Source organism: Lissotriton vulgaris, chromosome 10 (genome assembly GCF_964263255.1).
Source record: "Lissotriton vulgaris chromosome 10, aLisVul1.2, whole genome shotgun sequence".
Taxonomy (NCBI): domain Eukaryota; kingdom Metazoa; phylum Chordata; class Amphibia; order Caudata; family Salamandridae; genus Lissotriton; species Lissotriton vulgaris.
The window spans coordinates 66398418-66425301 of record NC_141698.1 but is presented as its reverse complement, the minus strand read 5'-3'; the positions used below and the strand labels follow the sequence as shown (position 1 = coordinate 66425301).

The following is a 26884-nucleotide window of genomic DNA, read 5'->3' as shown; positions in this document are numbered from 1 at the left end:
GAATAGTGTGATTCCAGTGGCATGGAGAGCACGGGACCCACGTCTGGTGGTGAGTGTCTGAAAAGTTTCAGCACTCTGTCCATCATCTCCTTGTGTTTATCTTGTGATGAGAGACATTTTAAACTTGAATCAGTCTCTGCTCGTGATGCCCGGTCTCTCCATTATTGAAGTGCTGGGATATCAATTCTGCCGAGAATGCTCTGTCTCGCAGGGCATCTCAGGATCGAGAAGAAGACCAACCCTTTCAATAAGAGCCTTAGGATGGGGTTGCACTGCGACTCAGTATAGAAGTGAAGGACCACAACTTCAAGACGAGGCAGAAAGATGTAATCGCTGTACATCTCAGTGTAGAGATGAAGACGACCACTTCAATAGGCGCTCATGGGATGGAGATACAAGGTGCCACTACTTCAAGGATCATGGGACGGTAGAGTGTCTCGGAGCAGAGATAAACGCCCATCACTTAAGTAAAGGAGTAACAGACCATCCTCGGCAGAGATGAAATCCCAAAATTCAATATAGGAGTGACAGGGCCTCATGGGCAGAGATGAAGACTCAACACTTCAATAGAAGGCGAGACGATGAAAGACCCACCACGGTTGTATGTAGGAATATCAAATACCTCAACAAAGATCCTGCAGTAGTATCAATTACAGAATATTGAGTGCCGCTGTGATGTCATAGTAACTATATATAGGTTATTGTAGATGTACTATTCTTACCTCCACAGATACTTACAAAGCAGCTATGTATATCATCAAGGTAAGTCGATGTGGAGTTAATAGTAGTTAATCTACTCTTAGGTATATATACTTACCTTGTCAATATAGAAGTACTCAGTATCCCACAGTAGATATCCATCCTTGATGATATTAAAACCTCGATATTCTGTACTACACCAACTACTAATTCAATATGAGACCAGAGGATGGAGTAACAGAGCATCTTCGGACGGACATGAACACAAGCCACTTTAACCTGAGGCTTTTAGTTATACGTTAAGTTCAGGCACGGCCCGTGCAGGGCGTTATACTGGGGCGGTGACGTCAGGCAGGGGAGGGTCAGGGTGGGGGGGTGTAAAATGTGGGATATTGACCATTAGAGGCAAGTACCGAAAAAAATGATTACAACGAATTTCGTTGCCCACGCTCCATCAGCGATACAGCGTGGGCAACGAAATTCGTTTTATTCATTTTTTCTGTAATTCTCCTGTGCTCCCCACCCCCTTGCACGGGTGCTGTATGTATCTAATCGTTATTTTTGCATTGTCCTAAGACAATGACAACGGGTGCATAGTGACACCTTTCTGTTTAACGGCAGGGTCGGATTGGTAAGGTGGGCACTCGGGCAATGGCCATGGGGCCAGTATCTGAGTTCCAGCTGTGGGCTGCTTTTTTGGGCAGCCTGGGGGCCGGTTTGGGCGGTATTCTGTGTTGTTCGAATGCCGCCAGGGACCCAGTGGGTGCCTGAGTGCCCTTTCTGGAGGCAGTTCGGTGTCCATTACCTCCTTTTTACCAACGGGCGGAGGTGTCACTCCCTTTCTCTCGCTGGGCCAGCCCATTAGTGTATGCAAATTGAGCCGGGTAGGGGGGCCTGAGCTGAAGAGGTCTTGTTTGTATTCAGGTGTAGTTCGCCAGTGTGAACAAATGTGTCTTTTTTTTAATCTATGTGAATTTATCAAAACATGCATCTGTCAGAGACCTCCCCCTTCTTCTCATGAAACTTCACCGAAGCAGTGTTTTGCAGAAAGGCAATCCGCAAATGTGGGACACTTTTTTTTTTTTGCGTGTCCGGGTCTATTTTTTATCCCAATCCAACCCTGTTTACAGGTGATTGACAGCAGAGAGCAAATAATGAAGAGTTAGCGCTTGAAATGAACAAGCAGGGTTGTGTCACCACTCGCCCCCTCAGTTGGTAATGGGTCACTCCTGCATCACTCACACACATTTCATTCATTCAGTCGCCTGAGTCCTCGTTGTTGTCTTTCACTCCATTCCTCGCACCCTGAAAGTTCTGAAATGCATTCCCCATTTCCTTCTTGTTCGTCCCTTTCGTTCACTCGTGCCTTCTTCCACCTTCGCTCATTCCCTAGCTCACTCTCTGTGTCTAGGCGCTTTTGGTGGAGCGGTGCTGTTGTCCCTCTCGCGCGCTGACACATCACAGACATGTCACCTGCAGCATCTGGCCTCCCTTGTGTCCCTCGTGTTTGCATAAACACCCCCCTGCTCATTGGCTCCAGCCAGGAGCCGCTGCTCGGAGTGAGTCACAGTGAGTGGCTGGTGCTCGCGCCTGTCACGCTCTGGTCCCGCCCCCTCGGTGTGTGCATCTCACCCTCATAGTAAAGGGTCCGGGAGCAGTGACAGGAGGCGGCTGGAGCTGTCAGTGCTGCGGAGCCGGGCGTTGGTGACAGCGGGTGTGTGCGTGACCCGTGACCCCTCCCAAGGGCCGAGAGAGCCCCCTGGAGCCCCCGCAGGTGCTGTGCCTCTGGAGCACCCCCGCAGCTGGCAGCGCCCCTCACCGGCTGCAGAGGAGCATGGTCCCGGGGCGCTGGTGCTCCCCGCCCCGCAGAGCCTAGACAGAGTCCCGCCGAGGAGGGAGGAGGCGGCAGCAGGCACCGGGCGCACGGGCGCCCCGGAGTGACGGACCCTGCCGGCGGCGGAGGCAGGAGCGGCGGGGCGGGCAGGAGGCGGCTCCCGGAGCCGGCTGCCCGGGCTCGGCATGTCCCGCAAGAAGAACCAGAAGGGCAAAGGCGCTTCGGGGTCCCCGGCGTCCCCCTGCAGCCTGCCGCAGAAGGAGAACGGCAGGGCCGGGGGCGGCAAGGGGGGCAGCCCCGGCTCGGAGGGCAGCAACGGGGCGGTGGTGCCCGGGAGACCCTCGCTCAGCAACAGCGGGGAGTTTTACGATATCGCCTTCAAGGTGAGTGCAGTCGTGCATCGCTGCCAGGCGTTATCCCCAATTAATAATCTATCTCAGCGGGGGTTATTCATCTGGTAATAGCGCTTTATAGCTAGCCGGTGCTATTCCCCAAGTGATGCCCCAGCAACAAGGCGCTATAGACCGTCTCACGCGAGGAGTTATCTGCCCACTAATGCCCTATCAGACTGGGCGTTATTCCCTAATAACACACACCATGTTATAGCATCCTTAATTCCAATAACGGACTGCCCCCGTGGTGAAGGGAGTTCTTTATCCAGAAATGTCCTCAAACTCAGAGTTATTCAACAAGTGTGCCCTCTCTCGCCAATAGCTGTTCTGCGATTCGTATGTCTTGTGCAGGGGGCGTTATTCACCCATTAATGACCGCTCTACATTTTCCATTTAGTACCATCTGCCTGTGTGATATTCATTCATTATTATCCTCCTACACCGAGCGCTATTAGGGAAACCAAACCAATCTAATTATGTGTCTACTCTAAATTCGAAGACAAAAAAATGTTCAGTGTGCTGCTCCCCACTATATTAACTGCAACCCTACACTCGCATGAAGATTTCTGTTATTTGGTATCACCGGGACTCCCAAACACAAGGCATAGCGTTCTATTCGCATCTCCTTGTCTTTTAAGCGCTCTTGTTACAATAAAATGTTCCCTTCAAAACCCCTCCGCTGGTCCTTAGAACTAGATTACCAACAGAACAAATACTAAAACTTAGTTGCCCCGTACCTTAAAGGTTGATTTCTGACCCCCCCCCCCCCTTATCTGCAGCAGTGACCCCCTCAACCAGGTGTCACCCCAGTACATCGTCCTCCAGAATCATCCCTGCCCGCCACCCCGCGTGGAGACTTTATAGGACTATCGCCCCCGGCTTTAGCACGAGCCCTCCCACAGGGCGTTATTACTACAGAAAGGCCCGCCTCCCCTCAGGTGATTGGATGTCCACGTGATACCGACCATTGCTGAATATATTTCTACCTTGCCCCGCTCAACCCAACGCCCCAGCCTGATCCTAAGTGCCGGAGTTATCAGGGGGTAATGACTGAGTGGGATTTAGACGTTTGGTGTTGTCTAAAGTGTGCTTTGTGTAGTGGGCCAGTTGTGTATTCTGCAGGAAGTTAGTGTGTGTGATTGGAGTTGGCAGTGGTTGCTGTCTACAGGGAGTTAAAGTGGGTGTTCTCAGTATGGTGTGCATGCTTGGCCGTGGGTTGGCAGTGGTTGCTGTCTGTATTGAGGTATGAGGGTGGGTGATGTAAACATGGTGTGCGTGTTTTGCAGTAGGTGCTGTTTGCAAAGAGTTGAAAGGGTGAGTCTTTTCTGCAATGGTGTCTGTGCAAAGGGCTGACAGTGGTTGCAGTCTGCATTGAGGTATGAGGGTGGGTGATGTAAACATGGTGTGTGTGTGCTTGGCCGTGGGTGCCGTCTGCAAGGAGTTGGAAGGGTGAGTGTTTTCAGCAATGGTGTAAGTGCTAAGGGCTGGAGGTGGTTGCTGTCTGCAGGGAGATACCGAATAACCGAAATCTTATTGCGAAGGGCGAGTGCCATCTTGCACGTAAATTAGTTATTAAATTATAGTTAATTAAAATAGTGCGAAGCAGCAATCTGAACATTTTTTTTTGGTTTTGAATGTATAGTAGACACGTAGTTAGATGGATTTGGTTTCTCCAATGGCGCTCGGTGTAAGCGGGACTGCTGAGTGAATATCACACAGTCTGATGGTAGTAAATGGAAAGAGCAGAGCGAGAGCGGGCATTAATGGGTAAATAACGCCCCATAGAACAACTATTGGCGAGCGAGGGCACACTTGTTGAACGGCTCTGAGTAGGAGTACGTTACTGGATATGGTAGGTTGTTGCTGTTAGGGTTGTTCACATGGTGCGTGTGCTTGGGTAAGGAAGGCTGCGCTCTTCTTGGAGTCCGGAGGTTGGGCGCTGGCTTGGTGACATGGTCTGTGTTCTTGGGTGGCAATGGGTGCTGCCTGCAGGTAGTATGGAGGGTTGGTGCAGTCAGCATCTGTGTATGCATGGGGGCAGCAGTCAGTGCTGCCTGCGGAGACGTAGGAGAGTGGGTGCTGTCTGCAGGGTGGGTGAGAGCCTCTGCAGACCTTTGTGGGTGCATTTTTTCACGTGAACCGTTGAGGGTCGAGACTCCTGGGCAGGAGGGTTGTGGTCTACGGCGTATACCGATGACCACCGCTTCAGCTGTGGGCAGGGTGTACTATCGCGATAGACCGGTGGTTCTTTCGCGCGTGCTGGGTCAGCATCCACTCGGTGCTGTGATTTAAGGAAGGAGACTCTGGCTTCTGTGTGCAGACTGCTCCTTTGGGGACTGGAGCAGTGAATACTCACATGTCGGCATCAGTCCTTGTGTTGGCCTCTAGTAACAATCTCTGTGTGCAGATATGGTGTGCTCGAGACAGTGACGCAGGTGAGCTTCGGAGGTCAGGTGCTGAGGTTGTTCTCTCGTGCTCAGAGTAGCAGGTGGTCCTCCGGGGGTCAAGGAGGCAGGTGGTCCTCTGGGGGTCGGGGATGCAGGTGGTCCTCTGGGGGTCAGGGATGCAGGTGGTCCTCTGGGGGTCAGGGATGCAGGTGGGCCTCTGGGGATCAGGGATGCAGGTGGTCCTCTGGGGGTCAGGGATGCAGGTGGGCCTCTGGGGATCAGGGATGCAGGTTTGGGGGTCAGGGATGCAGGTGGTCCTCTGGGGGTCAGGGATGCAGGTGGTCCTCTGGGGGTCAGGGATGCAGGTGGGCCTCTGGGGGTCAGGGATGCAGGTGGTCCTCTGGGGGTCAGGGATGCAGGTGGGCCTCTGGGGATCAGGGATGCAGGTGGTCCTCTGGGGGTCAGGGATGCAGGTGGGCCTCTGGGGATCAGGGATGCAGGTTTGGGGGTCAGGGATGCAGGTGGTCCTCTGGGGGTCAGGGATGCAGGTGGTCCTCTGGGGGTCAGGGATGCAGGTGGGCCTCTGGGGGTCAGGGATGCATTGATCCTCTGGGGGTCAGGGATGCAGGTGGTTCTCTGGGGGTCAGGAAGGCAGGTGGTCCTCTGGGGTCAGGGATGCAGGTGGTCCTCTGGGGGTCAGGGAGGCAGGTGGTCCTCTGGGGGTCAGGGATGCAGGTGGTCCTCTGGGGTCAGGGATGCAGGTGGTCCTCTAGGGGTCAGGGATGCAGGTGGTCCTCTGGGGGTCATGGATGCAGGTGGGCCTCTGGGGGTCAGGGAGGCAGGTGGTCCTCCGGGGGTCAGGGATGCAGGTTTGGGGGTCAGGGAGGCAGGTGGTCCTCCGGGGGTCAGGGATGCAAGTGGTCCTCTGGGGGTCAGGGATACAGGTGGTCCTACGGGGGTCAGGGATGTAGGTGGTTCTCTGGGGGTCAGGAAGGCAGGTGGTCCTCTGGGGGTCAGGGAGGCAGGTGGTCCTCTGGGGTCAGGGAGGCAGGTGGTCCCCTAGGGGTCAGGGATGCAGGTGGTCCTCTGGGGGTCATGGATGCAGGTGGGCCTCTGGGTTCAGGGAGGCAGGTGGTCCTCCGGGGGTCAGGGATGCAGGTTTGGGGGTCAGGGAGGCAGGTGGTCCTCCGGGGGTCAGGGAACCAGGTGGTCCTCTGGGGGTCAGGGAGGCAGGTGGTCCTCTGGGGGTCAGGGATGCAGGTGGTCCTCTGGGGGTCAGGGAGGCAGGTGGTTCTCTGGGGGTCAGGGAGGCGGGTGGTCCTCTGGGGCGGCAGGTATGCAGGTGGTCCTCTGGGGGTCAGGGAGGCAGGTGGTTCTCTGGGGGTCAGGGAGGCGGGTGGTCCTCTGGGGCGGCAGGTATGCAGGTGGTCCTCTGGGGGTCAGGGAACCAGGTGGTCCTCTGGGGGTCAGGGAGACAGGTGGTCCTCTGGGGTCAGGAATGCAGGTGGTCCTTTGGGGGTCAGGGAGGCAGGTGGTCCTCTGGGGGTCAAGGAGGCAGGTCATCCTCCGGGTGTCAGGGAGGCAGATGGTCCTCTGCGGGTCAGGGCTGCAGGTGGTCCTTTGGGGGTCAGGGAGGCAGGTGGTCCTCGGGGGGTCAGGGATGCAGGTGGTCCTTTGGGGGTCAGGGAGGCAGGTGGTCCTCGGGGGGTCAGGGATGCAGGTGGTCCTTTGGGGGTCAGGGAGGCAGGTGGTCCTCTGGGGGTCAGGGATGCAGGTGGTCCTCCGGGGGTCAGGGATGCAGGTGGTCCTCTGGGGGTCAGGGATGCAGGTGGGCTTCTGGGTCTCAGGGATGCAGGTGGTCCTTTGAGGGTCAGGGATGCAGGTGGTCCTCTGGGGGTCAGAGATGCAGGTGGTCCTCTGGGGGTCAGGGATGCAGGTGGTCCTCTGGGGGTCAGGGACGCAGGTGGTCCTCTGGGGGTCAGGGATGCAGGTGGTCCTCTGGGGGCAGGGTTGCAGGTGGTCCTCTGGGGGTCAGGGATGCAGGTGGTCCTCTGGGGGTCAGGGACGCAGGTGGTCCTCTGGGGGTCAGGGATGCAGGTGGTCCTCTGGGGGCAGGGTTGCAGGTGGTCCTCTGGGGGTCAGGGATGCAGGTGGTCCTCTGGGGGTCAGAGATGCAGGTGGTCCTCTGGGGGTCAGGGTTGCAGGTGGTCCTCTGGGGGTCAAGGAAGCAGGTCGTCCTCTGGGGGTCAAGGAGGCAGGTCGTCCTCTGGGGTCAGGGTTGCAGGTGGTCCTCCGGGGGTCTGGGATGCAGGTGGTCCTATGGGGGGGTCAAGGAGGCAGGACGTCCTCTGGGGTCAGGGATGCAGGTGGTCCTCTGGGGTCAGGGATGCAGGTGGTCCTCTGGCGGGTCAATGAGGCAGGTCGTCCTCTGGGGGGTCGAGGAGGCAGGTCGTCCTCTGGGGTAAGGGATGCAGGTGGTCCTCTGGGGGTCAAGGAGGCAGGTGGTCCTCCGGGGGTCATGGATGTTGGTGGTCCTCTGGGGGTCGGGGAGGCAGGTGGTCCTCTGGGGGTCAGGGATGCAGATGGTCCTCTGGGGGTCAGGGATGCAGGTGGTCCTCTGGGGGTCAGGGATGCAGGTGGTCCTCTGGGGCAGGGATGCAGGCGGTCCTCTGGTGGTCAGGGTTGCAGGTGGTCCTCTGGGGGTCAAGGAAGCAGGTCGTCCTCTGGGGGTCAAGGAGGCAGGTCGTCCTCTGGGGTCAGGGTTGCAGGTGGTCCTCCGGGGGTCTGGGATGCAGGTGGTCCTATGGGGGGGTCAAGGAGGCAGGACGTCCTCTGGGGTCAGGGATGCAGGTGGTCCTCTGGGGTCAGGGATGCAGGTGGTCCTCTGGCGGGTCAATGAGGCAGGTCGTCCTCTGGGGGGTCGAGGAGGCAGGTCGTCCTCTGGGGTAAGGGATGCAGGTGGTCCTCTGGGGGTCAAGGAGGCAGGTGGTCCTCCGGGGGTCATGGATGTTGGTGGTCCTCTGGGGGTCGGGGAGGCAGGTGGTCCTCTGGGGGTCAGGGATGCAGATGGTCCTCTGGGGGTCAGGGATGCAGGTGGTCCTCTGGGGGTCAGGGATGCAGGTGGTCCTCTGGGGCAGGGATGCAGGCGGTCCTCTGGTGGTCAGGGTTGCAGGTGGTCCTCTGGGGGTCAAGGAAGCAGGTCGTCCTCTGGGGGTCAAGGAGGCAGGTCGTCCTCTGGGGTCAGGGTTGCAGGTGGTCCTCCGGGGGTCTGGGATGCAGGTGGTCCTATGGGGGGGTCAAGGAGGCAGGACGTCCTCTGGGGTCAGGGATGCAGGTGGTCCTCTGGGGTCAGGGATGCAGGTGGTCCTCTGGCGGGTCAATGAGGCAGGTCGTCCTCTGGGGGGTCGAGGAGGCAGGTCGTCCTCTGGGGTAAGGGATGCAGGTGGTCCTCTGGGGGTCAAGGAGGCAGGTGGTCCTCCGGGGGTCATGGATGTTGGTGGTCCTCTGGGGGTCGGGGAGGCAGGTGGTCCTCTGGGGGTCAGGGATGCAGATGGTCCTCTGGGGGTCAGGGATGCAGGTGGTCCTCTGGGGGTCAGGGATGCAGGTGGTCCTCTGGGGCAGGGATGCAGGCGGTCCTCTGGTGGTCAGGGATGCAGGTGGTCCTCTGGGGGTCAGGGATGCAGGTGGTCCTCTGGGGGTCAGGGATGCAGGTGGTCCTCTGGGGGTCAGGGATGCAGGTGGTCCTCTGGGGGTCAGGGAGGCAGGTGGTCTTCTGGGTGCCAGGGCAGCAGGTGGTCCACTGAGGGCCAGGGTAGCAGGCGCTCCGCTGTGGGTTTAGGGGTGCGGGTGGCTGCAGCAGATCGGGGTGCAGGTGGTTTTCCTGGGTGCATGCATGCCGACAGTCCTCTGTGGTCGCGGTGCCTGCCGGTGCTCAGAGATACTTGTACTCTGGGCGCCAGAAGGAAGGTGTTTTTAAGGGTGTCTGGATGCCAGTGGCCCTTGAGGGCGTTAGGGATGCTGTGGTTAAGGGATGCTGTGGTACCAGTGGTGATGCGCGCTGTCCGCGTGTGCTTGATGGCAGTGATGTCACGCTCCGGAGGTTGCCTCCCCTCCCCCCGTTATTATTGTTCTGAGTACACTTTGCCCAGCTGCCGCCCCTCCTCTGCTCCCTGCTGTGTCTCTCCGTTGCTGGTCACCCCCTTCCAACTCACATCTTACCATTCCCTCCCCAGCTGCCTCTCTCTCTTCTTTCGTTTTTTGCCCTCATCTGCTCCTCTTGGCGTTTGCTCTTTTAGTCTCTACACCCGGCGCTCTTTCCCTGCTCTTCCCTCTCCTGTCTCACCAGGGCCCCTGCTCCCCTTCCCTCACTCTCCCCGTGCCAATGTTTCAATTCCCTCACCATCCTCGGCTTCTACCTCTGGCGATCCTCTTACATTTTCCCTCCTTATAGCGATCCTTTAACACCCCCCCCCCCTTCCCACTTCTTTATTCCGTTCCCTGCTTGTTCTCTTCCTCTCTCTGCGCATCTCCTCTGCCCCCTCCCTACTGGCAGTTTCTCGCTCCCTTGACATCACGTTCTTTCACTCATTTCTCACCTGCCCCCTTTCCCTCCTTTAGTTTCCCTCCTTTTATTTCCTTCCTTTTGTTTCACTCCTTTTGTTTCCTTGCTTTTATTTCCTTCCTTTTGTTTCACTCCTTTTCTTCCCCTCCGTTTGTTTCCCTCCGTTTGTTTCCTTCCTTTTATTTCCCTCCTTTTTTCTTCCTTTTGTTTCCTTCCTTTTGTTTCCTTCCTTTTGTTTCCTTCCTTTTGTTTCACTCTTTTTTATTCCCTTTCCTACAGATTGGCGCTCCCTGCTCACTTGAGTTGTCCTCCTGTACTCCTTTCCCCCCTCTCCTCACTAATATTTTCGCTCTACCCTGTGATTTAGGCTCCTTGTGCCTCTCCTCCTCTGTTCCTCAGCCCTCCTCTTTGTTCCCAATCCTATGTGAGCTTTACAATGCTTAGGACATCTAGTCCTAAATTTCAGATATCTTCAATTAAAGATTCCAAGCCTAGTGCAGCAAAATCACATTCCAGATTCCAGCCTAGGGTATCATTCCATGTCACTCATACAGCTGACACTTGCTTCACACTTATAACTCTTTATCAAGTCTTAAATATATGTTAATGCTACATACGTAGACTTATGAATAATGACTATACTGCTCAGTAGTTCTTCAGTTGAATCAATCACATGCCCTTGATAAGGTTTTGAATGATATGCAGGTTTTGATTGAACCGCAGGTGTGGTGTCACCTTAGATTATCGAAACTGTGCCAACATTTAGAATTTAATAAATACTGGAAATTTAATGATATTAGATTTGACTGATATTTTTGAACATATATTCTGCTGACTTGACTCCATGTATTGATTTGATTCATAGCTTCCTGCACATGCTTATTATATCAACAAAGGTTTCTTTCTGGAACTTTTATGTGTTCTGGAACCAGTTGCGTGGCATTAATAGCGGATCAACATCCCATTTTTGGCATGTTCCAGAGGTCTGTAGTCCCATATTGGTGGTTTCAGTTGTTCTAAAAACCCTCTCTTGTATTCTTTGGGTTTCTACAATCTTCTTCAAGACTGTTCAGGATGACAAGAATTCTGTTCCATTATTTTCTGACACTGCAAAACACTTTCAGACATTGACGAATACTCACAGAATCTGACTAATGTTAATTATGGCCGAGAGAATTTAGGCAAAGCCAAAGGAAATGATGGACGGAGTGTTGAACATTGCAAGCACTCACCCCCAGTCAACCGATCTGGGTTTAATCCATCACCGTTCTTTAGCCCACTCTGCCACCCCAGTTCAGACATGGCCATATGCAAATCAGTCTGACCCTGTGCCTCATAGCAACAGCCCAGCCCGAACTGCCAAGCCATGTTTTCCCTGGACCGGAAACAAGCATCCTGGGACCGGTTTCTGGCTAATCAGCCATCATCAGCCAGGCTAGCTTGAATCCAGTGGCAAAGTGAGCAAGGGACCCACGTCTGGGCATACCCTGCCAACTTAGGGCGAACAAAGCAAAACCAAAGGGGCTGATGGACGGAGTGTTGAACATTGCAAACACTCACCCCCAGTCAACTAATATGGGTTTAATCAACCATCGTTCCTTAGCTCACTCCACCACCCCAGTTCAGACATGGCCATATGCAAATCAGTCTGACCCTGTGCCTCATGGGAACAGTCCAGACCCAACTGCCAAGCCATGGCTTCCCTGGACCGGAAACAAGCATCCTGGGACCGTTTTCTGGCTCATCAGCCATCATCAGCCAGGCTAGCTTGAATCCAGTGGCAAAGTGAGCAAGGGACCCACGTCTGGGCATACCCTGTCAACTTAGGGTGAACAAAGCAAAACCAAAGGAGATGATGGACGGAGTGTTGAGCATTGCAAGCACTCACCCCCAGTCAAATGATCTGTACAATTTAGGCCACATGCTTTCTGGGATGAGCAGTGATCAAAAATACATTTCTGATATTAAAAGATAAATTCTCCAACTTCTGCTATTAACATAGACTCCAGAATCCCTTTCTGTAATAATGAAGGCTCCCAAATCCCTAAATAAGTCTGTTCTAGTAGTTCCAGTGGGACGAAATATCCTTTTGTATAGGTTTATGCTCCAAAACCACTTTCTGAAATTAATGAGTGGTTATATAACCTCTGCTATTAACAGACACTCCATAATCCCTTCCTGTAAGAAAGGATCTATTATCCCTTTATAATATTCCCAGGGACTGTAGTATCCCTTATGATCCAAGTTCACTTACAGATACTAGCAGAAAGTACAGTAACTCGTATCGACAGAGAATTCCGAATGCTGCCTTGATATTAACGTAGTGGCGTGGAGGTTTCATTAGACGCAAGCTAATATATCATAATGTGCGAGACGCTTAATACACTGTAGCATATATGAGTTTCCACAAAAAAAGTCCCTGGATTTGATTGACAGTAGTCATTTTTTAAATCCAAAGTAAAATCATACTTTAACAAGTTATTCTTGATCACCCGACGTGGTTTCCCCACGTCTAGCGCTTTTTCAAGGTTCTGAGCGAAGTCTAGGTTGCTGAAATGTCATTGCTAAAAATGAAATCAGCGTAGGGTGTTGATGGATATATGTAGATTCTGATAGACTGGCTTAGTTTATGTGGATAGGTTGTGTGTATGAACATAATATAATCCCAATTTGAGAATCTATAGTTTAACATCAGTTGGTCAGGTGTGTTGCCGATAGAAAGTCCCTTGGTAACTAAAGTCCAGAATTGGCTCGGGATGTCAAACTGAGACTTTCATAGTCTATTGAGGAAATAGATGGTCCAGTGAAGAGTTCGGTCAGTTATCATCAATAGCTGTTTCACGGACTGCAATTGGCAAAATCTGACTGCATGCTTCACTGGACCATCGGAGGGGTTTAAGAGCTGCTAGACAAAGATATTCTAGTAGGTCCAGCAACACCCTGCACTGATTTCCAATTTAAACAATAGGATTTCTCCATATTAGACTTTGCACAGATTTTTACCCCTACACTATCCAACACTTACCTTACTGTTGCACTCTCTGGAGTGGGAATAGTAATTTTTACCCCTACACTATCCAACACTTGTCCTACTATGCACTCACTGGAGTGGGAATAGTAATTTTTACCCCTACACTATCCAACACTTATCCTACTGTTGCACTCACTGGAGTGGGAATAGTAATTGTTACCCCTATACTATCCAACACTTACCTTAAATGTAATGTAATGGTATGCATTGTAATAGTATAATGCAAAGTAATGGAATGCGTTGTAAATGTAGTTTCTAAAAATGCGCTCTGGTAGCATGCAATGTAAAATCATGCGTTGTAATGGATGTTCCAATGTAAAAACTGCGTTGTAAAGGCATGCATTGTAAATGTTTGTGTTGTAAATCATACGCTCTTATATAGCGCCTTATCACCGTAAGGTCTCAAGGCGCTTGCTTTGGGAACCCGTCCTGGTCTTTCCCTGCGAGATTACCCCTACTGGGCATCCCCAAGGTGAAGACCAGGCATCCCATCGCGGGGGGGCCGTAGTGGAGATTAAGCAAGCTATTGCCCAGAGTTGCAGAGTGTGAACCCACGATTAGAGTAGGCACCGAGGCGAGAATTATCAAGTCCGTAGACATTATGAGCTTAAGACCCTGCCGCTTCGGGAATTGAACCCTGGTCCTGGGTCTGACCTCTGCATCAGGGTCTGCCTCCTTTAACCGGTGAGCCACACTTCTCCACTTCTAATGTCATACATTCGTTTTAAGGGCTCTTACCCAGATTGGATGCATCACTGAACGATATTTAAAAACACTACTATTTGATATCAGTGGAGGATCCAGAACCCTTTTTTCTTTTTATTAAAGGATATGGTAGTCCTATCGGATAGTAAGAAGGGTTCGAGTATCGCTTCATTTTATTAGTAGGGGTCTCCAGAATCCATCCTCGATATTAGGAGAGGATCCAGAACCCTTTTCGTTTCTAATACAGGATATGGTAGTCCTATAGGATAGTAAGAAGGGTTCAAGCATCGCTTCATTTTATTAGTAGGGGTCTCCAGAATCCCCCTTTGATATTAGTAGAGGATCCATAATGCTTCTAGTTAAGGATTGACCACCAACACGCAATTTATTCTTTCAAGGCTTTTAAGGCTTTTCTAATAAGGAGAATTTGTTAACCATTCATTTTGTTTATCTGGATGAAATGCAACATATGATAGGTGGTTATCATTTCTGATTCTTTACTTTTGTTATAGTTTTTAGCTATAAAGGCACTCCTGTGTTATATCTAGCGTCACTTTTTATCAGAAGATCTCTCCTTCATCTGAATTTGTTGGCTCTTGAATCCTTTCTCATATACATATATATTTGTTTTCTAACAAATGTTTTTTAGGCAGTTGTTTCACTTTTTTTAAATGCAGGCATTCTGTATCCCTTTGCACGACAATGAGCAGTGTTTCACATTTTTCCAAGATGAGAGTGGTGGGCGGAACTCAGAGTTTCACTCCACAGAATTCCACAGAGTTACAGAAAAACGTGCACTGCAATTTTGAACCGGTAGTGCAAGTAGTGCTAAAAATCAGCACAAACGGCACCATGCGTTGTGCAAGGACACATGGCCATTCAAGTTCATTTTGCTGCTGTTCGAGTAGAAAATCTACTTGAGTGGCAGCGAATCTTCTCGAATGGCAGCCCTCTGACTGCGACTGCTCGCGATCGCTGCCAACACCCTTGTTAGAAAATCTTGAAAGGAAACGCCAAATTTTGCTCGCTAGCTCGCATATTCTGGAGCCTCGCAGGAAAAATATTCCGCCACGTGGCGATTAGCGGAATTTGGCCAGAATTTCGGATTAAAGAGTAACGTGGAGTGACCAATACCACCATTTTGCAGGCAGAACAGAACATTCCCTCCACTTCTAGATGAGAGCCTCTTTCTTTTCTCTGCAAGCATTGCTTATGGGCCATTGAGCGCTCGTGCCAGTGTGTCTTGCATGCATATAACTGTGCCAAAGCCGGCTCACAAACTGACAGTGTTGATCCATTCAAAGGTATGCCTATTCTATCTTTAATTAGGAAGTGGCAGCCTTACGTGATATAATCATGTGCACATCTTTCACCGCCATGAAAGCAGGCGTACAGGTGCCTTTTAAGTACTTCCTCTTCCGTATCTTGTGTGTATTTTTCAATCCTCTTTGGCGTCTCTCCTACTCTGGTGCAGTCGGAATTGTGTTGCCTTGACTTTAGTCACAACTTCGACCTTGACATTTTCACTGGTCGGAAGCCTCTAAATACACCTTCTATCCAGGCGTGTATCAAACTGTGTGCAAACATATACCCCAGGCTCGGGGTTGGAGTCCTCACTGCTGCCCTTCTAGTGACCCGGATCTTGTTTCTGACATTATGGTTACCCACAGGGAGCAGGGTTGCTCCCAGTGTACACCGACCTTCCAGATGTGCACTGTGCAGAAAGCAGGGATTCAACTAGGTTAAGACCTCAGAGCTATTTCACAGTTTGTGCACATCTTCCAGACTCTGTGTTGCAGCCTGGGCTGTCTATGCGCGAGCCAGATCTCCCGCACACTCATGACCCCCGCACATGCATAGTGGTACAGGCTAAGGACTGACTAGTTAAGTTGTCCTTCCGGGCACGCACATTTTATGTACATCTTGGGGACACTGAACTTCTAAGACTTGGTATGTAGTTTCTCAGGGGCATGGATGTCGTTAGTGTAGTAATAATAATAATAACAATTATTTGTTTAGTTCATAAAAACATAGGGAAACGAGTTATACAAATGAGCAAAAGTACAAGTAAAAAAAAGAATCAAAACATGAACCTGTCATTAGTGCAATAGCTGAGGAACATGGGGGAAAAATAACAAAATGCCTAAAATCTTCATCGAGCACAGAAAAATTGATGCCACAGATTGGAAAAATAACGTAATGTCTCTGCACCTCATTTCCTATATCTGGCAAAATTGGAGCAGCTTAAATATTGCTGATTAAAGCAAGTTTGATATGGGTGTGAACACCTTCCAGATCAGGGCCACCCTGTTGTACAACTGGTTCTCACCTCTTGTTGTAGCAGAGAAGTAGCTGGTGCAGGTTGGATCATAAAATCATTGCCAGTTATTGTAAATTGGTGCTTACATGGTGCACAATCTGCATTTAGTATGCATCACAGCACCCTTTGGTAGTGGTCATCCCAGGTTAGCTCTGGAACAGGAGGCATGCACCTTGAGCTAACTGAAGAGCAGGGTAGTGCATATCAGGCTGACTGCACAATTAATGTCTACAAATTTAAGTCAGGATATATCAGGAAGGCGGAGACATGTTACCATGCCTGGCTGCCTTACATATACAGTTTGTTCAAAGATGCCCCGGATGGAATTAACTCAACACCGGAACCTCCTACTTTCATGATTGTAACCCTTCTATTAGGTGACTGTGGTTACTGTCCTAGAAAAAATCGATACATATTCTTTGCTGCTTAGCATCGTCAATAAAAATCTTTTTCTTTTGTTGATCCTGAACTGCATCAGAAAAAAAATATTTGCAATGCCAACAGAAGTGTTTTGGCAAAGGCAGAATATGAGGCTGATTGGCTTTGCAAATGCTTGTCTTTGTTTTACTTATCCCTCAACTGCCTAAGCACGTCCTTCCTCGGATCCTCATGCGCCATTTGGAGTTCCCACCTCAAACACTCAAGGGGGAGGTTGGGACGTGGAGCCAGGCAGCGCGTCCGCAGGAACGCTACTTCACAGGGCCCGCGCAGAGGCATTGAGCATGAGTCAACTTTCAGCCTTTTGCCTTTCTTTGACCCCACTCTTTCAAACTTTGTGATGAGTTAGACAGTGGTGTGGTGGCAGGCTGGTTGGCATGTAGTCCCTGGCATTCTTTTCAGGCAGAAGTCTAGATCACTTGGTGCTACTTTTAGTATTGGTGGTGCAGTTCAGAGGCTCCAGGGACCCCCTCTAGAATTGTGCATGGGCTGCAGGCCTCTGGCCTGAGAGCTCCTGACTGGGTTTGGAGCATGGGGGGGGGGCTCCATGAACTTTGCACTGAAGCAAAGCAGGCCTCAGAGCCCTGGACTTGGACTTTGCCAGTCCTGACGAATCTCTTGGAGTGTTTCCTCTTGTGCCTACGCAGCCCGTCGGACAGATGTCGCTGCCTGCGTCAGGATGCGTGATTCTCACGAGGATACGGCTTATACCAATAAGTAATAGAAGTTTATTATTCACTGTGGGTATGTATAGTCACTGTGACCTACAATATTTGAGCAATACACTGTGTTGTTCTTGTAAATATTGCTCTGCTTAGGTTGTTATAAGATAGAATTTGACCTTTACAATATACTGATAAACTGTGTGCTTTCGTTGCCGGATTAAACCCGGTTGAGGACTCTATGCAGTCGAAATTTCGAGCCCCCCTCGCAAATGATCTCCTAATACGTTTTTAATTTTACCAACCAACAATTTTATTAAACCACTTTTTTTCTACAAAACTAAACATTAGCAATTAGTAATGTTATTAAACAAAAAGACATTTTAAAAATTGTAATAAACCAACAAACCTTTAAACATTTACTTTGCTCAATTTGTTTGTGGTGAAATCTTTCAGGATATCTTGGGAATCTACCTTTTACCAGATGTCCTAATCAGTGGAGTCTTTAATGTAAAGTTTTCGTTTCTTTGAGTTGATTCATTTTTTCCTATCCTTTGGAAACAGTTAAAAAAAAGCCTGATTGTAATTTTCTTTCAAAATGAAATCAATGTTATTTTGATCAGTTGCTGCGGGTCCCCTAAAAGGGGTGGGGCCCATAGTCCGGTGCCTACTTTTCCTTGTTGATCATCTGGAACTGTGTGCTTTTACTGGTATACTAAATTGTGTGCTAATCAGCCACATTTATTTTCTCTTATATATCATTAAACAAATATACAAGCCATGCATATTTTAATAATGCCTAATTTGCTATCGACAATCATGTATTATGTCTATACATTCTCAAAAATACTCACTTAACTAAAAATAAATTGATTGTGGCAATGATAATATGCTACGTGGACAGTATTTTCCCATGACGTCCTTTAATTGTATTGTATTGTATTGTAATTGCATTTATATAAGCACTTACTACCCCTAATGAGGCATCAAAGTGCTTTTTCGCGAGTGGCATGCTACTCCGGAACCCATAAAGGATTAGTGATGAATTAGTATAGTGAAATATGAAAGTAATTTGAGTGGTGGATATTAGTAAGTTATTTGGATTGAGAAGGGTAGCGGAGGGATAGTAGAGAGAAAAAAGGTTTGCATTTACATAGCCCTGGTTATCCTTAATGGGGTGTTGAAGCACTTTTTTTGTCGTGTCGAGAAGAACGGTATTCCGGAACCCATAAGTTTTAGTGGTGAATTAATATGGTGAAATATGAAAGTAATTTGAGTGGTGGATATTAGTCAGTTATCACCATCGACGCTTATGGTTTTCCCCCCCTGTGCTGAAAATCTGGAATTCCTACTAATCATGACGAGCTCAGCTCGGCATGAGTGTACGAGAGGTGTACCTCATGACGAGCTGAGCTCGTCATGAGCGTCGAAGGTGTTAAGGCACACGTAAATGAGGAATGTAATGCAGTCTATCCGACCAGATCTCTGAATCCCCCTCATTCTTTTCTTCACCTGTTGCCTCCTCGGGATCCCTAAGTTCTTAAAGCGGGTGGCCTACTGCTTCAGCCAAATTGGTAAGTCACATTGATAACATACAAACAATCATTGGCATAACCAATTGGTCTCGCCTTTTGGACCTTATAAGTGTTTAGCCATGCAGCACATTACCCTGGGTGCTGTGCCACCAGAGATTGAAGAGCTATTCAATTACTACACTGGGTGTGAAAGAAAGAGGGAATATTTTTTGGGCATGAAAATAGTGCGGGTGAATGTGTGTGTAACAAACAGCAAAATGGCTGCACCTTAAAGAATGCATCCAACTTCTATGCAGCATGCTGGTACCAGTGCCTTTTGCACCACTAAAAGTAGGCAAGTAAAAAAAGTGTTAAAAAGGCAACTTATAGCCAACCTTCCCTACATCCTTTATGTAGTGCAGTAACACTGACTAAAACTACATTATAATGTCATGTGAGAAGCTCAAACAAAATATATGTGTGGGGGAAGTGAATATTTTTGCATACTTTCCCCTTACTTACACAAAAATGTGGCAATTGTATGCGGTGGCCACTGAAGCATGCCCCCAATACATGTGATGGTACCAAAGCACACTGCTTGTTAACCGAAAAATCCTCCGCTTTATAATGACAATGATTTAATAAGCATGAACCAACAAAGATGTAAGGTGGACCTAAAGTTAACAGCACATAAGAAGAATGTATTAAGTCTGTTAGAATGTAAGCTTGGCACAGAGAACAAAAACAAAAGGAGGTGAAAGGCACATCATTTGGTCAAAGTAACATACCTAAAGGAGCATGACACAGTCTAAGGAGAAAGACTGCCTAATAATAACTTTTGAATTCCACCAAGCCAGCCCATGACATCATTACCTTGCGGGCGTGGCGCATATACCAGCGGCTGAAAAGTCCAGCTTCACCGCTCAATGCTGGGACAAAGGGCTGCTTGCATCCAGATACAGAAAGGCATCCTCTGGAATAAAAAAAGGTAATATTTCGCCCTACTCCCGCAGAACACTTCCCATCGTCTTCTCTGACACTTTATTCTCAGAAACACCCAGCCTGTCTTCGTGTCCTGGTATTTGCATAGTTTAGTTTTTGCATTTCTGTAGCTCTTACTACCCCTGACGGGACACCTGTATACCACAAGCACCGTTAAACGCAGCAGCACCCGGCAATGCTCGTGGGTGGCGGGGCGGGTGAGTCGCGCTGAGAGAGGGGGGTCACGTGGGTGGTTGGTTGCGCACATAAAAAACAATTTGAAACAAAAATAAATGAACTTACCATTGTGCTGGGTCCAACGTGTCCGCTTCTGCTCTGCTCTGATGGAAGCACAGCCAGGCCCCACTGACCAATCACAATGCTGCAATGCACCGTTGTGATTTGTTTTGAGCGTCCTGGTTGTATGCTCACTTAGGAGTGGGCAAACCACTCCTCCCCTGCCCTGCTACGAGAGCAGAGCAGCCCCGAGCAAAGTAGGACAAAAATGCATAACATGATAATAACTCAAAGTTATTTTACTCGTAGGCTTCCTCTTCTCGCACTACTTGAAAGCAGTGGGGCGACGCTCCTCCGCCATAGCAGAGGACCTGCTCTGGCTACACGCCTTAGCTGTGCTTTTGATAACATGCAGTTTATGGAATGCAATACACTGCTGCATCATGAAGAAGAGATAACTTATAGCAAACCTGCAGTTTGCTAAAGAGAGGGCAAGTATACTTCATTGTTTAACCGCATGCGGGCTAGCGGTTTTCCCGCTGAGCGCTGTGATTTTAAAAATCCCCCTGTACGTGACAAGGTCAACTCGTCACACGCACAGCGCAGGTAACGCCCATGACGAGCTGACCTTGTCACACGCATCGAAGGGGTTAAAAAACACGAGTGAGCGTAGCTTAGACAAAGGGATAATCTTATTGCCATTAATGGGCTGGAAGGTAGGGTGGCATGATTTAACGGGGCAGCTACCACATTAAAGTATTAAGACTGTGACAGTGTTTCACAAATAAAGTACTAATTTGCAAAAACATTACAAAACAATAGTTTTTTGACAAGTTGCCAAGTTTTTTCCCGGTCATCACCACTTGGGGGCCTAGCGAGGGGTGCATGTTTATGAAAGATTGGTTTGATCATTGTCTTTCGCTGAACAATGTTTAGTATCGTAATCGTTGGTGTTAAAAGAAATCAGAAAGTGCGCTCAAGCATTGTTTGCGCGATAAATCTGTATTTCTATGCATGCTTACCACCCCCTGGTACGTGAAGGCCAGAATGGGGGGAAGGACATTCGAAGTGGGGACCTCTAAATGCTGGAATAATCTACCTCCTCAATTGTGCGCACTGCAGTCCGAACAGGAATTTAGAAAGGCCTTGAAAATGTGGCTCTTTATTCGCCATGAATAAATGTATACTGACCTCTATCTCTACTGCTGTCCCTACCAGCGCCGGGACACCCCATCCGGGGGAGCTGTGCGCTATACAAATATCGTTATTAATATTATTATTATGCTGTGCTTTGGTTGGTCCCGGTTGTTAACCCCTTGGGCGCGGCCTCGATTCTGCGCCTGTGCGGGCGATTTGGAGAGTGGGCGGGTTCATGACGGCCCCCAGCCGTCATCAGCACACGAGCACCGTGATGCATGACGGCCGGGGGCCGTCATCAGCATGGAAGGGGTTAAATTGGACCTGTCCTAATATGGCCGCGCTCTGTACATAGGACCAGTGTGGCATTAAAGACAGACAGACAGGAGCACACCGGCGGCTTCACGCTGTAGATGTCTCATATTGTCCTCCACACACATGTATTCTAGTCTGTGCGTTGGTGCTGCATGTCCTGTTGCACCCCAAGAGGCTTCTGGGAGTATAATCTGTTTACTACATACAGAATAACAAGGCAATGAATAAAGATGTTGCCGGAATCCTAGTGAAAATGGAGAGACCATGCTGCCACCAGAATCAGGCACTCAGTGGCACGCCTATGACTGTCCTGCACCCCACTCCTTGTCAATACAACCCCTTTTTCTACTCTCAAATTACAATAATTCATAGTGACCCCCCCACCCCATGAGCCCAAGTCTTGACATTAGGAGTTGAATTGCCTCTTCTTTGCATACAACTGGCCGCCCCAAGGACACTCTCCCACCCTCACTTTTCACTTTTCCGAAAGGAGGGCCGACCCACAGGAGTTCACTGCATGCACAGCGCTCTGAAACCCACAAGGGCTTAGTCCACGCTATGTGAAATTGGCAATACTGTATCATGTTAAGGTTCGGTGCGAATTCTTCTATGTTTTTTACCTGCTCAATTGAATTCCTTCTTTTCTCCTAAGCTTTGTTGATCAGGTTTGAAATCAGCCGCCTGCTTCAAAAGCTGAAAAAGCGAGACTTCCGGGCCAGGTTCCAGCACTGACTGTTCTTTCTTGCACAGACATTATTTCGGGATGCGATTTTGAACGGGTCACAACAAAAAAGAAAATACACCAGACTGGGCGCCCACCTCCACCCACCGGCAGCACAATCAGCTGATCACCTCATCCGGGTCCAGTGCAGTCAAGCAGAAATAAGCAAAGAACGCTTCCCTGTGCAGGTGCCACATAACCCACGTCCATGATTTTCAGAAGTAACGCTTCCCTGTGCAGGTGCCACATAACCACCTGTACATGACTTTCAGAAGTAACGCTTCCCTGTGCAGGTGCCACATAACCACCCGTCCATGACTTTCAGAAGTAACGCTTCCCTGTGCAGGTGCCACATAACCACCCGTCCATGACTTTCAGAAGTAACGCTTCCCTGTGCAGGTGCCACATAACCCACGTCCATGATTTTCAGAAGTAACGCTTCCCTGTGCAGGTGCCACATAACCACCTGTACATGACTTTCAGAAGTAACGCTTCCCTGTGCAGGTGCCACATAACCACCCGTCCATGACTTTCAGAAGTAACGCTTCCCTGTGCAGGTGCCACATAACCACCTGTCATGACTTTCAGAAGTAACGCTTCCCTGTGCAGGTGCCACATAACCACCTGTCCATGACTTTCAGAAGTAACGCTTCCCTGTGCAGGTGCCACATAACCACCTGTCCATGACTTTCAGAAGTAACGCTTCCCTGTGCAGGTGCCACATAACCACCTGTACATGACTTTCAGACGTAACGCTTCCCTGTGCAGGTGCCACATAACACGTATTCATGTCTTTCAGAAGCAACGCTTCCCTGTGCAGGTGCCACATAACCACCTGCCCATGACTTTCAGAAGTAACGCTTCCCTGTGCAGGTGCCACATAACCACCTGTACATGACTTTCAGAAGTAACGCTTCCCTGTGCAGGTGCCACATAACCACCCGTCCATGACTTTCAGAAGTAACGCTTCCCTGTGCAGGTGCCACATAACCACCTGTCCATGACTTTCAGAAGTAACGCTTCCCTGTGCAGGTGCCACATAACCACCTGTCCATGACTTTCAGAAGTTACGCTTCCCTGTGCAGGTGCCACATAACCACCTGTACATGACTTTCAGAAGTAACGCTTCCCTGTGCAGGTGCCACATAACCACCTGTACATGACTTTCAGACGTAACGCTTCCCTGTGCAGGTGCCACATAACACGTATTCATGTCTTTCAGAAGCAACGCTTCCCTGTGCAGGTGCCACATAGCCACCTGTACATGACTTTCAGAAGTAACGCTTCCCTGTGCAGGTGCCACATAACCACCCGTTCATGACTTTCAGAAGTAACGCTTCCCTGTGCAGGTGCCACATAACCACCTGCCCATGACTTTCAGAAGTAACGCTTCCCTGTGCAGATGCCACATAACCACCTGTACATGACTTTCAGAAGTAACGCTTCCCTGTGCAGGTGCCACATAACATGTATCCATGACTTTCAGAAGTAACGCTTCCCTGTGCAGGTGCCACATAACCACCCGTCCATGACTTTCAGAAGTAACGCTTCCCTGTGCAGGTGCCACATAACCACCTGTACATGACTTTCAGAAGTAACGCTTCCCTGTGCAGGTGCCACATAACATGTATTCATGACTTTCAGAAGTAACGCTTCCCTGTGCAGGTGCCACATAACCACCTGTCCATGACTTTCAGACGTAACGCTTCCCTGTGCAGGTGCCACATAACCACCTGTCCATGACTTTCAGACGTAAAGCTTCCCTGTGCAGGTGCCACATAACCACCTGTACATGACTTTCAGAAGTAACGCTTCCCTGTGCAGGTGCCACATAACCACCCGTCCATGACTTTCAGAAGTAACGCTTCCCTGTGCAGGTGCCACATAACCACCTGTACATGACTTTCAGAAGTAACGCTTCCCTGTGCAGGTGCCACATAACCACCTGTACATGACTTTCAGAAGTAACGCTTCCCTGTGCAGGTGCCACATAACATGTATCCATGACTTTCAGAAGTAACGCTTCCCTGTGCAGGTGCACCATAACCACCCGTCCATGACTTTCAGAAGTAACGCTTCCCTGTGCAGGTGCCACATAACCACCTGTACATGACTTTCAGAAGTAACGCTTCCCTGTGCAGGTGCCACATAACATGTTTCCATGACTTTCAGAAGTAACGCTTCCCTGTGCAGGTGCCACATAACCACCTGTCCATGACTTTAAGACGTAACGCTTCCCTGTGCAGGTGCCACATAACCACCCGTCCATGACTTTCAGAAGTAACGCTTCCCTGTGCAGGTGCCACATAACATGTATTCATGACTTTCAGAAGTAACGCTTCCCTGTGCAGGTGCCACATAACCACCTGTCCATGACTTTCAGACGTAACGCTTCCCTGTGCAGGTGCCACATAATCACCTGTCCATGACTTTCAGACGTAAAGCTTCCCTGTGCAGGTGCCACATAACCACCTGTCCATGACTTTCAGACGTAACGCTTCCCTGTGCCGGTGCCACATAACCACCTGTCCATGATTTTCAGACGTAAAGCTTCCCTGTGCAGGTGCCACATAACCACCTGTCCATGACTTTCAGACGTAACGCTTCCCTGTGCAGGTGCCACATAACACTATTTCATGACTTTCAGAAGTAACGTTTCGCTGTGCAGGTGCCACATAACCACCTGTCCATGATTTTCAGACGTAAAGCTTCCCTGTGCAGATGCCACATAACCACCTGTCCATGACTTTCAGAAGTAACGCTTCCCTGTGCAGGTGCCACATAACCACCTGTCCATGACTTTCAGAAGTAACACTTCCCTGTGCAGGTGCCACATAACACGTATTCATGACTTTCAGAAGTAACGCTTCCCTGTGCAGGTGCCACATAACCACCTGTCCATGACTTTCAGACGTAAAGCTTCCCTGTGCAGGTGCCACATAACCACCTGTCCATGACTTTCAGACGTAACGCTTCCCTGTGCAGGTGCCACATAACACTATTTCATGACTTTCAGAAGTAACGTTTCGCTGTGCAGGTGCCACATAACCACCTGTCCATGACTTTCAGAGGTAACGCTTCCCTGTGCAGGTGCCACATAACCACCTGTCCATGACTTTCCGACGTAACGCTTCCCTGTGCAGATGCCACATAACCACCTGTCCATGACTTTCAAAAGTAACGCTTCCCTGTGCAGGTGCCACATAACCACCTGTCCATGACTTTCAGAAGTAACGCTTCCCTGTGCAGGTGCCACATAACACGTATTCATGACTTTCAGAAGTAACGCTTCCCTGTGCAGGTGCCACATAACCACCTGTCCATGACTTTCAGACGTAACGCTTCCCTGTGCAGGTGACACATAACACGTATCCATGACTTTCAGAAGTAACGCTTCCCTGTGCAGGTGCCACATAACCACCTGTCCATGACTTTCAGACGTAACGCTTCCCTGTGCAGGTGACACATAACACGTATCCATGACTTTCAGAAGTAACGCTTCCCTGTGCAGGTGCCACATAACCACCTGTCCATGACTTTCAGAAGTTACGCTTCCCTGTGCAGGTGCCACATAACCACCTGTCCATGACTTTCAGACGTAACGCTTCCCTGTGCAGGTGCCACATAACCACCTGTCCATGACTTTCAGAAGTAACGCTTCCCTGTGCAGGTGCCACATAACACGTATTCATGTCTTTCAGAAGTAACGCTTCCCTGTGCAGGTGCCACATAACCACCCGTCCATGACTTTCAGAAGTAACGCTTCCCTGTACAGGTGCCACATAACCACCTGTCCATGACTTTCAGAAGTAACGCTTCCCTGTGCAGGTGCCACATAACCACCTGTCCATGACTTTCAGAAGTAACGCTTCCCTGTGCAGGTGCCACATAACATGTATCCATGACTTTCAGAAGTAACGCTTCCCTGTGCAGGTGCCACATAACACGTATTCATGTCTTTCAGAAGTAACGCTTCCCTGTGCAGGTGCCACATAACACGTATTCATGTCTTTCAGAAGTAACGCTTCCCTGTGCAGGTGCCACATAACCACCTGTCCATGACTTTCAGAAGTAACGCTTCCCTGTGCAGGTGCCACATAACCACCTGTCCATGACTTTCAGAAGTAACGCTTCCCTGTGCAGGTGCCACATAACCACCTGTCCATGACTTTCAGAAGTAACGCTTCCCTGTGCAGGTGCCACATAACACAAGTCCATGACTTTCAGAAGTAACGCTTCCCTGTGCAGGTGCCACATAACCACCCGTCCATGACTTTCAGAAGTAACGCTTCCCTGTGCAGGTGCCACATAACCACCTGTCCATGACTTTCAGAAGTAACGCTTCCCTGTGCAGATGCCACATAACCACCTGTACATGACTTTCAGAAGTAACGCTTCCCTGTGCAGGTGCCACATAACATGTATCCATGACTTTCAGAAGTAACGCTTCCCTGTGCAGGTGCCACATAACCACCCGTCCATGACTTTCAGAAGTAACGCTTCCCTGTGCAGGTGCCACATAACCACCTGTACATGACTTTCAGAAGTAACGCTTCCCTGTGCAGGTGCCACATAACATGTATTCATGACTTTCAGAAGTAACGCTTCCCTGTGCAGGTGCCACATAACCACCTGTCCATGACTTTCAGACGTAACGCTTCCCTGTGCAGGTGCCACATAACCACCTGTCCATGACTTTCAGACGTAAAGCTTCCCTGTGCAGGTGCCACATAACCACCTGTACATGACTTTCAGAAGTAACGCTTCCCTGTGCAGGTGCCACATAACCACCCGTCCATGACTTTCAGAAGTAACGCTTCCCTGTGCAGGTGCCACATAACCACCTGTACATGACTTTCAGAAGTAACGCTTCCCTGTGCAGGTGCCACATAACATGTATCCATGACTTTCAGAAGTAACGCTTCCCTGTGCAGGTGCACCATAACCACC

At 49.8% G+C, this 26884-nt stretch overlaps 1 protein-coding gene across 1 annotated transcript in view; it reads left to right on the top strand.

Annotated features, from left to right (window-relative positions):
- Positions 1 to 2574: 2574 nt before the first annotated feature.
- The window catches only part of RAB26 (RAB26, member RAS oncogene family), a 760792-nt gene continuing 736482 nt past the window's right edge, over positions 2575 to 26884 (top strand). The window contains exon 1 of the mRNA XM_086940491.1: positions 2575 to 2916. Within this exon, the coding sequence (XP_086796617.1) occupies positions 2719 to 2916 (198 nt within the window). The 5' untranslated portion in view covers positions 2575 to 2718. The remainder of the gene's footprint in view (positions 2917 to 26884) is intronic.